A 14,335-nucleotide genomic window follows, 5' to 3' on the forward strand; every position below is an offset into this window, starting at 1 on the left:
GGCACGTATTGATCCCGAACAAGTCCAAATAGGGAAAGCACAGACTTTGCAGCTTGCGAGCACACGAGCAAGCGACTAAAAGTGCCGCACTAGCGGCTGACAAGCGCTCTCAACTGATCATGGTGGCGACTTGCGCGCCGCTCCACGGCCGAATGAAATATCAGCACGTCTCCTTTCAAGGCGCGGCCGGGATGGTGCTGGCTCAGTGGCACCTTTCCTTCTAGCCACCATAGAGGCAGGCAGCAGGTGTTCTGTGGGCACATGTAAAGAGTGCGCAGCGCGCCCGCTCGAGCTAGAGGTACTGTATATGCTACCTTGAAAGCATTATACAGTAACTAACTCGAGCCACGAAGAGTAGGGCAGCACCGAAGCTGTTGTCGAGTAGGGCAGCACCGAAGCTGTTGTCATGCAGTAGTGATTTCTTTCCTGGTGTCCGTGACGGAGATAAGTGGTAGGTGTTGTGTGGATTAGTCGCGGAGCCTGGCCTGGCCACGGAACACCTGGCGCCGAGCTAGCCGTGTTTGCCTACAACGCTTGCCATGGGTAAACCGAGGAAGAAGCGCACGGCCGAAGAAGAAGCCGCCTACCGCGAGGCTCGGCGTGCAGCGGACCGTGAGCGTTGTCGTCTACGACGATTAGATCCCGTTTACATGGCCAGTGAAAGAATCAAGAAGCGACAACGAAGATTGGACCCGGAGAAGCGACAACGAAGATTGGACCCGGAGTATGCAAAGCGAAGGCGCGAGGCAGAAGCGGCACGGAGGCGAAAACAGCGAGAATTGGCCGGTCTAAAGGCCCGCCCTGCTGCCGGCGTTCCACATCCAAGGTTGCACGTGAGTTAAAGGAAGAACTTTTTAGATGGTGGTGGTTAGAAGGGCAACCGGTAGGGAGCACTGCGCAGCGCCTATTTAGATTCCAAGCAGCTTTAGGTGGGGCGATAGTTATAGCGCGAGAACAAAATGACACAGAGACAAGAAAGACATGAAAGACACTTGTCTCTGTGTCGTCGTTTTGTTCACGCGCTATAACTATCGTCATGCCATACCAACTAGCCCAAGCTGCCGCACTTTTAGGTGGGGGCTTTGTCCATCCCTCCCGTGGGGTCCCCTCCCCTCTAGGTCCCCTCCCCTCTGCGCATGACAGGTGGTGAGACAGCTGCACACTCCGCTGGGGACGGTAGTTCGGCGGTGTATAACGGTGTAAGAGCCCGCGCACCTCCCCTGCGCAACGCCGCGATGAATGCCAGCGCGCCGCGGAGAAGAAGGCTCGGGCTGCGAAACGGGAGCGGCGGCGTGCCGATCCCGAACTTCGGGCTCGCGAAGCCGAAAGGAAACGGCGGCTAGCGGACCCCATTCTCCGAGCTCGGGAAGCCGAATTGAAGCGTCAACGTCGAGTAGCAGATCTCGTAGCGGCAACGCGAAGCCGAAGCGAAACGTAAACGAGCAGCGAATCTCGAAGCGGCGCGGCAATGCGAGTCGGCGGCGAAGGCAGCGCAGTTCAAGCGCGAGTTCCTGGATAGGAGCTTCGGGCACATCTGCAAGGTATGCGACCCACTGTGGTTGTACAACAACCTGACCAAGGCCGCAGTAGCATCAACGACAAACAGCACCGTCACGTCGTCATCGGTCTGCTCCATGCTCCAACAAGATCGAGTTCGGGCAGAGTGCAGCAACTACAGTGATGTTTGCACCACTGTTTATCAGCAAAGTTGACCTCCATGCCAAATAGACCTTTTCATTCTAGCCATCCCTGCTAACCATTCATACTGCGCAGCTGGTGTGACGTCGGCATAGTTGTCACTTAGCAACCATGACTACTTCATAGCTCCAGATGTTCTCTGTAGGAACGCGCCAGCGCTTGCTCGGCCGTGTTCGGGCAACACCATTAGGGTACGGTTCAGACATTCGGAAGCAACGGGTCGGCCCTGCAAAGTTCGCACAGCCGAAGAGGAGGCCGTTTACCTCGAAGCTAGGCGTGCTGCGGCACGAGAATGTAACTGTAAACGGCAATCAGATCCCGACTATGCTCGACGGGAACGCGAAGCGAGCGCGGCGAAGAAGCGGGCCAAGCGAAGTGTGCCATGTGAGAGTCGAGCCGAGCACAATTATGTGACGAAAGGCCCGCCCTTCTACCCTGAGGGGCCACATCCAGGTGTGCTCGCAATTCTGGCTTTGGGGTTTGACCTAGGTCTGTTGCAGGCAGAGGAGGATTTTATGTTGGGGGGGGGGGGCAGCGGCCTAAAGTAACTCCGGAGGGGGTTGGGGTCCTAACATTTTTGTTTTTAGTAGCAGGAAGAAGCCGTCAAGCATAAATAGGAGTTATGTGTACTCAAAATGGTCCCACTCATTTATTCTAATTGGTGGTAAGAGGTGGACAAGCACTCTTAAAGGGGGGGGGGGGGAGACTGGTGCTCACACAGGTTTTGGGGGTGGGGGGAGCAATCACCCTCCTTCAGGATCCGTACTCATGACAGGCTGTAGTTTTACAGCAAAGGCTGTTGAGATCAAAACACCGGTAACGTGCGGCGCCGTATTTTTCTGCTGCTAGTGTCCGTAACCAGTATCGCAAGAAGCAAGGAGAAAAAAAAACTAGATAAAAGACAGGAAGGACACAATAGGATTCGAACCCGGGTACGCTGCATGCCAGCCCAGTATACTACGACTGAGCCACGCCAGTGCTTAAAACTCATTTCTAAACTGGCCTTAGGTAGGCTTGATGTCGGGAAGTAATCACACTAATATGAGTAATTAAGTGTTTTAAAACATTAAAAAAAACAACCAGGCACTGCTCCATGCAAACTGGGTAACGAGCGAGTTCCAACCCATTAGAAAACTTGTTCTTGATCACCTATTAACTCTGGTGCATACCCCCTTCAGGCATAATTTTTTGTTGTCGTCAGCCACTGAATCAAAAAATTACACAAGATTTCTAGCAAGTGAGTAGCAGATACTACAATTCTTCGAAGAACGACGAAAGATGGCATAGAGAATGCTGGCCATCTACACAAACATGATTATGGCCTAGTGGGTACCCAGCAAGCGTACTCGCAGCAGTTACCCAAAGAGTGTTTAGAAAAGGTTCTGAAAAGCCGCTCTTCTAGCTTTCGCTGCGACTCGGCTGCTCGTTCAGTGCAGACCTGGCAATTTTTTAAAGGAACCGACAACTGTCCAAAACATGAAACGAGATGACTGCACGAATGGAAAGATTGTCCCTCATAGTGACTCAGAGCAACCTTGTTTTTCTCGTGAGAAGTGGAGTTAGATATTTATTTATTCATTGAAAATTCTTAGAAATGGCCTGTGGCGTCACCTGGAGTCGTAAACTATTATTTGATGTACCCTGTCACGTGATCGTAGACTAGTATACATGCTCAATATTTTATTGCTGGTATTGAAAGATTGTTTGCTTCTTCAGAGTAAAAGATATTACTTCATAAAAATGTACATATAAGCCTGCGTTAGTAGTACGTGTTGAAGTGGCGTTGCCTTTGCATGACATAATCATCCCATGCTTGTCAGCGCTTCTTGAGCAACATTTCTGCGTGCTCATGAAACCATGCATGCAGTATACAGGTCACTAAGATTTTGGGGTGGCGTGGTTCTTATACCTACATTTTGTCTCAGAAATAACGTGTGCCTCTGCTCGGCACAGCCGCGCTATGTGCAGTGACATATTTGGTGACTTGGCTTGGCTCCTGTGTTGAGAGAGTAGTGATGACTGGGACAAGCCATCCACGACACAGGCACGTGCAATGCAGTACAAATACAGGGAAGTTGTATAAAGCCACATGATCTCACTGTAACGGCTTGTTATTTTAAAAAATAGTTGTAAAGCTCAGAATAAATGTGGCTAAGTGTAGTTATGGGAACTGCTGCGAAAGCACAACGACAGCATGCACAAGTCTTGAGAAGGGCTACCGCCATCAATATGAATGCTCACTGGACAAAAAGGAAAATCAGTATTCAGAGTCTTTCAGATCGAAAAATGCTGCTTATAAACAACTACATGCTTTTGGGATTAACTGCTGCCACAACGAACACTACGAAAGGCAAGCCGGGAAACACTGTGTTGAAAAAAATGCATAGTCGGTCCCTTTAACTGTAATCTATCACGCTAAGCTTGGTTCGATGCAATGCAAAACACATGAAATGCTGGCAAGTGCTGTGGGTCGTTGACCAGCTTTGCCGTTTTTTAAGCTTCAGATGGCTAGAGCGAACTTTTTAAATGCGGAGGATTTCTTAGTCTTACGATGTTGCACTTTGGCGTCTGCGTTGTCTGCACCCCCACTGCGCATGCTCGGCTCGTCTCGTCTTGCTCGAATGCGGGCGGTGTGTATGTAAGCCGCAGAGCGCGCGTTCGGGATTCAGTGAAGGGCGTTTTTACTTGTCTGTCGATTGACTTAACGCTTTCCTTGACTCGAGTAGATGCAACATTCATGCCATATCCCCTCCACTTAGCAACAAATTTACTCAAGTCCCCCCCCCCCCCCTGTAGAAAGACGAAGGCGCCAATTTTTTCGTTATTTCGCAGCCTTGCATTTTGAAGTACACGAGTACATAAACAAGTGTAAGGTACTTTGTGGTACTTTCATCCTTTGACCCCTCTTTCTGCCGCATAGCCTCCTTGAGAACCTCGTTGTGGCTGCGGTTTTTACAAAATTAAATGCTCGCACCGCTGCGCAAGGTTTCATGCCGGAAAATCCGAGGTGAGAAGAGAAAGTCCTTAAGATGGAAAGCTTTCGTCCATGGCGAGCGCAGACGACCCGAAAGCGCAGCCTTCCAATTCGAAAGTTGTGGATTTGTACCCACTATAAGTCATTTTAATCTATCATAATTGTTGCCAGACAGATAAAAGCAAGAAATGTTCCCTGTGGTGTCCCACTGCTGAGGTCACAGAATCAAACCTCAGTGGAAATTTTTTATGAAGGCGAGAATGACATAGGCCCATGCACTCGGGTTTAAATGCATGATTTATGTCCCTAGGTGGTCGAAATTTGTCAAGCCCATCACTGTGACATCTCTCGTGGTCATATTATTTTGGGACATTTAACTCCAACGAAGTTATCTCTCTTGGATTTATTTTGGTGTCTAGCGTTTTTTGTCTAGTATCCAGTATTTTCTCGGTTGCCATGTAGACGCTCATTCCCACTTACATTTAAAGCGCAATCTTCAGGCATACTAATTCCCAGTTCAATGTAGTGAAATCGGCTTTTGCAGTTAATGACATTGTTGGATGTTTTATATCACATTCTGCTTTTCCTGCCACTAGGTTGCATCATCGGCTTGACCAACAGAAGTCGCTCAATATAACCGTTCTTTGCAGCGCAACCAGTACACATCGTGTGAGAAAACCGTGTCCAAATCAACAGAGGCTAATATAGTCCCCAAGATACACCATGTATCGACGCAAGTTGAACCCAAGGTTTCTACAACGCCTGCCCACCAGCGAATGTGCCACAGCCAATCAAAGGTGCACCTTTATACATATTAGTACTATTACCGTCATTAAAAGTTACATCAGGATTTTAGGATTGCATACTGCAATGACCGATTCCTCGACATTTTCACGGCGAGATTCCTGTTGGTACAGATGTATGAATGTTTCGTACACGTGGCACTTCCAATGTTCGAATGCCACAAAACTTGATAACTGGTATTTTATTTGGCACAAGGGCTATCTACTTGTTGTCAATCTTGCAGAATTTGAGCATAAATTGACAAGCTGGTGATAATCTTCTGAAAAGACTGAAGTAGCATGGGACAAACAAAAGAAGAGGACAAAAAAGTACAACTTGTAGCTTGTGGGCACATTTTTTGTCTTCTGTTTATCCTTTTTTTGTATGTGTCCTGTCCTGCTGCACATTGTTTTCAGGATATGCTGCCATAACAACTTGCCCGACTTTCCACGTAATGACAAGGTAGGTTATCACATTCCCTCACCCATTGCACTGTTGAATAACTTGGACATTTGAAGGGTTACTCGCCAGGTCCCCTAGTAAGGCCGTGGCAGTTGTCGGTGTCTGATGAAGAGCATTATGCCACAAAAAATGTTCCAATCAATTCATTACGAGCTGAAAAAAGTGGCATTTTGAAGCGGTGCAAAAAGATGATGCGAGGAGACGAGCTCAAATCCCATGCTGCTTGCCCCACGTTGCCTTTGCAAGCTAAATCTCTTCTCTATGCTCTCTGGCATCCGAGCAAATGGTCACATGTGCATGACGTCCCCAAGCAAGCCCCTCCGCGGAGAAGATGCGGGCAGCATTGTTTTGTTGACCACCATTATTTTGTGGTCTAGTGCCTGTTTTTGCGGGATGGATTTAGAGATGCTGGTGTAGACACGCTAGAATAGATGAGCATATTGAGTGCTCGATTGTGCAGGACTATTTATTTAGTTTTCAGGACTGGCGTCTGCTCGATGCATTAACAGTGGGGACACGAACGCACTCAAAATGCAGGTACATTAGCCCCGTATCTCGTTGCGATTCACGAGAAAAAAATGAAAAAGACGCACACATTCCCTGTGTGTGTGTCTCATTATTTATCTCAAGTTTTATTCATATATTCTGGCAATAAATTACACAAACTACACATTTTTGAAATAAATTTTGCTGTCTCACGTGCTACTGTTGGCGACATCAGATCAGTCCTCTATGCAGAGGACTGACATCACAGCATACCATTTACACTGGGCAATTCTGTAGTCTTCGTCATTCCCTTATTCTCAGGATGGACGTGCATGAAAGGAAGGGCAAGCAGCGTTCATCTTGAAATTGAAACCAGTTTCCCGGCACGTAGTGTTGCACAATTTGGCAAAACTGATCGTGAACGGCCCATGTATGCATTGCGCTCGTCGGCTCGAAATTGTCAAACTTGAGGAGTGGTCCTTCAAAGGAGCGCTAACACAAAAATATATCACCTTGCTTTTTTTTGAAGTAGGTATCTTATTACCGACTTATCACTGCTGGAAACTGTTTGTGTGAGTGCACGATATTCGTTTGTTTAGAGACGTGTTTAAAGCACCCACTCTCTGTTTTCATTTCAGAGTGCCAACCTCAGCAGAAGCAGTTTCCAGAGAGAGGTAAGCACAGCTGGCCACGGTGACCACTCAAAACTGTGATGCACATGCTGCGCATGAGAGCAGGTACGCAGTTCTCACATCACAGCACTGCCAGCTTGCACGAAGTTGCAGGACAAAGGAGGAAATTGCAGTTAGAAGAAGTGCAAGGCACGTGCCAGCAACCAGCAAACTCGAACTTGTGGCGTAGGTTTGTTTACATTGCCAACAAATAGTGCTGTACAATTTATAAAGTTTTTGTACATAATTTGCTGTATTGTGTACTTTTTGATTTATGGTTGCCGAAAACAACCTTTTTTTGTAAAGGTCGGCTGTGAAACCCATATTAAGAAATATTTGAATTGTTGTCCCCGTTTTGTTCGAGCTTTCTATCTGCTTAGAGAATGTTTACTTATTGTCGGTTTTGCCTTACTTACATTGTTTTATGTATTTTGTTGTTTACTGCTATAAAAAATGCAATGCATAGTACTCAAACTGTCTCCGTGGCATTAATGCCTTCGAGGCAGCTTAAAGTAGGGCTGACACAAATTTTAAATATTTTGGGACTGTTGCTCTGTATAAGAATGCGGATTTGAGAACTCTGAAAGAGTGCGGTGCATGGGAATACGCCATGTTTATTTTTAATACCGTCACTTTAAAAAGACACTTTTGGTTTTGATATCGTGGAGGTGACTTCGCGACGTGTCATGGTGGTGACAGCAATTCGCAACATAATAGTGACAAATCTGCCATCTGCTTGTGGTACACGTTGTAGAAGGTTTCGAGGCTGCTCGGCCCTGACATCCCAGGAAAGACGCGGAGCCAGACCAGGAACCTTCTTTATCGACCAGAACCCAGGCCGCACCTGCCCGCTGCCAGCCGCTACCGTGTTCCATGACCACACCCGCGATCGTCGTCCTTCTCTTCCTTTTGTCATTGGCAGGCTCGCGGCCGCCGCTCCCACACTGTGCCCTCCCCTTCGGCAAAAGTGAAGAGAGAGAGACGTGATGCAGTAGCTGCTAGCCTTGGCCATGACGGACCGCACACAACGCGCAAGACCACATACCGGCGCAGTCAGCCCACAATTCCATGTGTGACCTCAGGAGCTGCCAGCCTCTCATGCTGTCCTTGTAGGTCCCACCGCCTTTACGGCTGGCCTGCTGCTTAATGCGTGAGGTGGAAGCGCCAGAGTGTACACACTTGTCAACGTGCTTTGGACATTTGGCTCCAGCATTATTACTGTCTGGTTTTAGCTTTCCTTGCCTGACGAATTCTTCGACCTTCACTTGATGCTTCTTACCCATGAAGTGCCTCGAGCTCGTCGCCGTGAATGAGCTCTGACATTTTGCAGATGCCAGTTTCCGTGGTCGCAGCGTCGCATTCGTTTTCAGTGCCATCATCCTGGGCACCGTCTTTCGCGCAGCAGTTCTGGGTATCATGCACCGTCTCATCAAGCACTGCAGGGTTGTCCGTGACGTGATGCTCCCCTCCACTACCTTCAGCGCACTCCTGCCACATGCCATCAGCATTGTCCACGTCATGAACGACCTCTGCATCAACGGCGTCTAGGCAGGTGCAGTGGGGCCGCCCGATGGATGCGCTTCTGCATGGCCCGCATTAACCTCGCAGACCCTCCTCTGGGCATTGCGTTCAGGTGTAGAGCTCACGCCGGATACGGTAGTCGTAGGCGACCGGTGGCAACGTTTCCAGGAATGCTGCGACAAATTGGTATTAGGACTGAAAGGGTGGTTAAAGCAGCCACCATCGTTGTGCGGTACTACGCAGAGCAACTGGGAGGACCTGCTAGAGCACGCCGAACTCTGAGAAGCTGCTAACACGAAAAGATTGTCAATGAAGTCGAGGACCGATTCCCTCGCGTCTTAACCGGAAAAAGTGGGCATGGTCAGCGGGGTCGTTAAGGCCATGGTCGCAGACGGCCAGGTAACTTGATGTCCGTGGCCCATGGGCAGGGTTCTTCCCCTTGGGTGCCAATTGTAGGGGGTTTCGAAGCTGCTTGGCCCGGAACCCTGCAGGGAAGATGTGGAGCCAGACCTGGAACCCTCTTTATTAACCGGAACCCGGGCCGCAACTGCCCACTGCCACGGCCACACCGGCGATCGTCGTCCTCCTCTTCCTTCTGTCATTGGCAGGTTCGCGGCCGCAACTCCCATAACGAAAACAGTGATGTGTGCACAATCTCCAGCAACCCCGAAAGTGATCTCTCTGATTTACTGGGTGGTATGCAGGACATGAGAGTTTGCAAACTCAGTGGAACTGCGTTGACTCGTCGGGACAATGTCCATTGTGGTTGGACTGGCTTCCTGATGCTCAGCGATGAAACCTTTAACATGTGGAGAGTTAACACGGCATACCAGGGAAAAGAAAAATCGTTTGGTAAAACGTTGTTGGGCTAGTCGGTGCATGTTACGAGAATGATGCCTTTTCCTTTTGCCTATTCCTTGGTGGTTTGGGTCGTATATTTATTATGTAATTTTAAAATCTTGACTGCACACCTTCTAAGCATTCTGTAAATAAATTGCTAATTAATTTTATTTAAACTTTTGTCTTCATATTTCTAATTCAACTTACGCTTGAAATTTTGGTGTTCGTACGCTCTTACGAGATAAACAAAAGCGAGACATAAGTTCTATAAGTGCCTGCAGTAGCTCTTAGCAACATTGTTTGCAAGATTTTGTGAATCTCCCAACTTTCAAATGAAAATGTGTTTCTTGTCATTTAATTAGATATGTTCCATTTTGAAAGCATTAATTACATCCTTCTCGTTACAAAGTAAACAATAGGTCAAGCAACATTCTCATATGAGTGGTATTATTGTAAATAGAAGCTCTTTGGAATGAAAATTTAGGTTTTTATAATTATTTGTTATTACTATCAGTAATATTATTATTATTTATTATTATTATTATTGCAGAAGAGCCACCGTTGGTTTTTTTAAATAGATCAACGGCTGAAGTACAAGTGCTCCTTCAATCAAACGAGACGCAGCAAAGTCAAGTGGAAGGGGTGTGTACATCTTTTGACTGGAAAGACGTGTGAACCCTAATCCCGAACTGGAATGCTGTGACGTACAGTAAAACCTCGTTAATTTGGAAAAAAAAGGTAATTTGAATACATTCTCCGGTCCAGGCAAGTGTATGTATTGTTCATTGGCATCAACCTTGTTATTTCGGTCATATTTGGCCACAGCGCGATTAATGACGATTGTCAGCGCACTTGCCACTCGCGAAGTGCCAAAAAATGTGCAACGCAAGTGGCGTTTGCAGACAACTGATATGAGGCGGCGCCCTCTACTTCGTCATCACTGCGGACCTTATGGCAACGTCCTGAGTAACGTCCTTATGTCAATGTACTATACTAGGTTAGAGTATGACTATTGCAAAAAGAGTGGAGCTGAACAAATGTTAACACAATGCCGAACCCCGCGCTACAGCTATGGACAGAGTGCTCTGCCACACCGACGGCGCTGTGCTGACCGAGCTGAAAGGCACAGCAGTGTCACGAGATGGGAGAATTTTTGGCTAGTTCACGCAGTCAGAGTTTCAAACCTAAAGCTAATCTGGTAACGTTGGATAACATTTCTAATTATAGTGTTCAATGAGAGGGAAAGTTTTGAGCAGCGGTAGCTTTGTGAATAAGATTACAAGTAGCGAAAATTGTGGCTTTTACACTGCTCTTGTAAGCAAAGCAGAGGATTTATGTATTCACCAAGAATATTGTCGCAGGTAATAGGTATGAGCCATCAACTGTAGCGTGAAATCGCTTGGAAGTGAAGAAAAAAAGAGGACTTTGCTTCCTGGTCTGGGGGGCGAGCAAACGTCAATTTGTCGCTGTCTGCTATTTCGTTCGTGGCACTGGTGGAGGTGCTGGGTAAATGCGCCTCAGCTGCAGATTTTCAGCCGACACACCGATCTACTTGGATACAGCTACAACTCCCACGGCAAGAAGCAGACGCTGCCTGCGAGGACTATCTCCCGAATACGGTTCTCTCTCTCAAGTCGAGATGGCAACTTCGACTATTAACCAGGCGAGTCAAACCAACGACGCCTATTCTTTTCTCCCGCATGTTTTTCATGCGCCGCAAACGCCACGCTCATTTCATGGAGACCTTTATGAAGATGTTCATGACTGGCTTGATCACTTCGATCGAGTTGCCAACATCAACGAATGGCATGAAGCTCTGAAGCTGCAGAGAGTTTACTTTGCGTTAGAAGACTCTGCCAAAACGTTGTATGAGAATGATGAGGGTTCCTTTGCGACGTTCAGCAGACAGTTTCGTGATGCGTACTGCAGCACGTAAAGGAGCAGAGAGTGTAGCAGGTCATCTCGTCTCGAAACCACCGACCTAGCGAGAGAGTTTCGATGTTTGTCGAGGACATGCTTCGACTCTTCAAGCGTGCCAACCCTACAATGTCCGGGGAAAAGAAGGTGCGGCATTTAATGCATGGGGTAAAAGAGCAGCTCTTTGCCGTACTCGTGGGCAATCTATCGACGACTGTGGCTGAGTTCATAAATGAGGCAACCACAATGGAGCGTACTCTCCAGCATCGGTCGTCACAGTATGAACGCCACGACGTGACCACTTCTGCATGCTGTATCGGGCTTGACACCGATAAATATGCCCTCGCAGAGTTCATAAGCGTTGGCAGGACGAGCTGCGCCAACTCCAAACAGCAGCACTCCAACCACCCGTAAATGCTCTCCCAGACTTAATCCGAAATGACATGCGACAGGTGGTCACCCCACTCACGCCAACAAGGCCTGAGGCACCTGTGCTGACTTATGCGGCGGCTCTGCGATCTCCTGCACCACATGGCCCTTATCCCACCATGGGGAGAATGAATCAGGCTAGCCACCGATTCCAACCCACCTCTTGGACTCTGCCACCCGCCTCAAAATTTCCGAGTGCACCAACTTATCGTCCGTCTGGATCGCGACAGAACGCCACAAAGGCCAGCGTGTGGCGTACGTCAGATAACCGCCCACTCTGCTACCACTGTGGCGAAGCAGGTCACGTCTACCGCAATTGCCAGTACCGCCAACTTGGTCTCCGTGGCTTTCACCCTGATGCTCAGTGCCCTTGTTACGGTGAGCGTCCCCGCGACATTGAAGCGTACCTTACGGGCCAGCAAGCTCCTCGCCTTGTTCAACGCCCCCAATTACGATCACAATCACCTCGCCGCCCCACGTCACTTAGCATTCCCCCGTCATCTTATGCTCCTTTCAGAGGCTGGTCACCGAGTCCCCAAAGGGAAAGCTAGAAACCGCGGCTCCTGGTGGTGAAGCCGCGTCCCAAGGAACTGTCAAAGAACTTCCCTCGACTCAAAGACTCGACGAAGACCGTTCCGACTTTACAGTCGTTTCCGAAAGTCATGAGACTGTTTCCGCCGACATCACTGTACACGTCGATAATTACGTCGTCACTGCCCTCGTTAACACCGGTGCCAATTATTCGGTTATGAGCAGCGCCTTGGCATCCCAACTGAGAAAGGTGATTACTCCTTAGCAAGGACCCCCATTGCGCACGGCAGGCGGCCACCTCGTCACGCCAACTGGAACGTGCGCAGCCTGTGTTCGAGTCCATGCTTCGACGTTCACAGGGTCTTTCCTCGTATTACCTGAGTGCTCCCGTCCAGTCAATCTGGCACTGGACTTTCTTCGTGAACACTGCGCAATTATTGACCTACGAGAGTTGCATGTGTCCTTCGAGGACCCATTTCATCCTGAACCTAAAAACACCCACTTATCGAAGGCTGCCCTACGTGTATCCTCTGAATCTGCTACTATGCCTCCCCGCAGCAGCCTCTTTATCAATGTTGAATGTGACCAAGACGTCCTCGATGCTGTAATTGCAGAAGAAAATTTGTCTCTACTTTTTGCACAACAAATCTGCGTTGCCTGAGGTATTGTTCAGCCCAGGAGGAAGCAGGCTTGCCCTTTTAGTATATTTTTCTATACCTGCATGTTACGTTGGTAGGAAAAGTTTCTACGACGCTGAAGTTTGTGATGTATATGATATAGCCTTCATCAAGTGTGTTGTATGAAGCTATTCTACCATGCCAATCGCTGGTCACTACTGCGTAAACCTTAATTAACTGACCTGTTGGATTGGTCCTCTGTTAAAAACTGCCTGTTGTGTTGTCTTTCTTGATTTCATTTTGTTGTGCTTGTGTCAACAAGTGAAGTGTATTTCTTTACCCCACCCTGTAACGGCCTTTGGCTAACAGTATCAATAAATAAATAAATAGTCACGAATTTCAGCGAGGATCATCGCCATCTTACCAAACACACTGCGATCGCATACCTTGAGGATATTGCCGACGTCTCTGGTCCCTCAACATTATCTGCTCTTTCATCCTGCGATGATTCCGCCATGACATTCGCAAGCACTCTCGACATAAACCAGGGTCTACTGTCCGCACAACGGGAACGTCTTTTGAAGCTACTCGACCCATTTCGGAACTGCTTCGCTATGACTTCGAAAGTGAACGAAACACCGCTTGCCAAGCATCATATCATCACCGAGCCTACCGAGAGACCGATACGACAGCACGCCTACAGAGTCTCGCAAAAAGAGCAAGACAATATACGCCAACAGGTCCAGCAGATGCTCAAGGACGACGTCATCCAGCCATCGACCAGTCCGTGGGCGTTCCCTGTTGTGTTAGTAAAGAAAAAAGATGGTACCTTGCAATTTTGCGTCGACTACCGAAAATTGAATATGATCACGAAGTAAGACGTGTATCCTTTACCATGAATAAATGACTCGCTGGACCGTATTCGCAATGCTCGTTACTTTTCTTCCATGGATCTACGCAGCGGCTATTGGCAAATTTCTGTTGATGAGCGCGACCACGAAAAGACCGCCTTCATTACTCCTGACGGACTCTACGAGTTCAAGGTCCTTCCCTTCGGCTTATGCTCGGCGCCAGCTACTTTTCAAAGAATGATGGACACGGTTCTTTCTGGGCTAAAATGGCAATTGTGTCTTGTCTACTTTGACAATGTGGTCGTCTTCTCGGACACGTTTGAGCAGCGCGTCCAGCACTTACAGGCAGTTTTTCAGGCGATTCGAACAGCTGGACTTTCTCTCAAACCTGAGAAATGCCCCTTTGCTGTCGAGGAACTGAAGTTTCTTGGTCACGTTGTCAGCCACGCCGGTATACCCCCAGATTCTGAGAAAACGAAAGCCGTTGCCGCATTTCCTGTCCCAATGAACAAGTGCGATCTCCGCCGATTTCTGGGACTGTGCGCATATTACAGA

The 14,335-nt window shown here is 48.2% G+C and overlaps 1 protein-coding gene across 3 annotated transcripts in view; it reads left to right on the forward strand.

Moving 5' to 3' along the window:
* Nucleotides 1-385: 385 nt before the first annotated feature.
* Nucleotides 386-14,335, forward strand: part of LOC142769080 (uncharacterized) — a 33,395-nt gene continuing 19,445 nt past the window's right edge. For 2 of the 3 annotated variants that reach the window (XM_075871933.1, XM_075871932.1), the window contains exons 1-3: nt 386-833; nt 5,323-5,469; nt 7,042-7,077. In XM_075871933.1, the coding sequence (XP_075728048.1) occupies nt 540-833; nt 5,323-5,469; nt 7,042-7,077 (477 nt within the window). In that variant the 5' untranslated portion in view covers nt 386-539. The remainder of the gene's footprint in view (nt 834-5,322; nt 5,470-7,041; nt 7,078-14,335) is intronic. The other variant, XM_075871934.1, reaches the window with a different exon arrangement.

The sequence above is a fragment of the Rhipicephalus microplus genome, chromosome 8 (genome assembly GCF_043290135.1).
Source record: "Rhipicephalus microplus isolate Deutch F79 chromosome 8, USDA_Rmic, whole genome shotgun sequence".
NCBI classification, from domain to species: domain Eukaryota; kingdom Metazoa; phylum Arthropoda; class Arachnida; order Ixodida; family Ixodidae; genus Rhipicephalus; species Rhipicephalus microplus.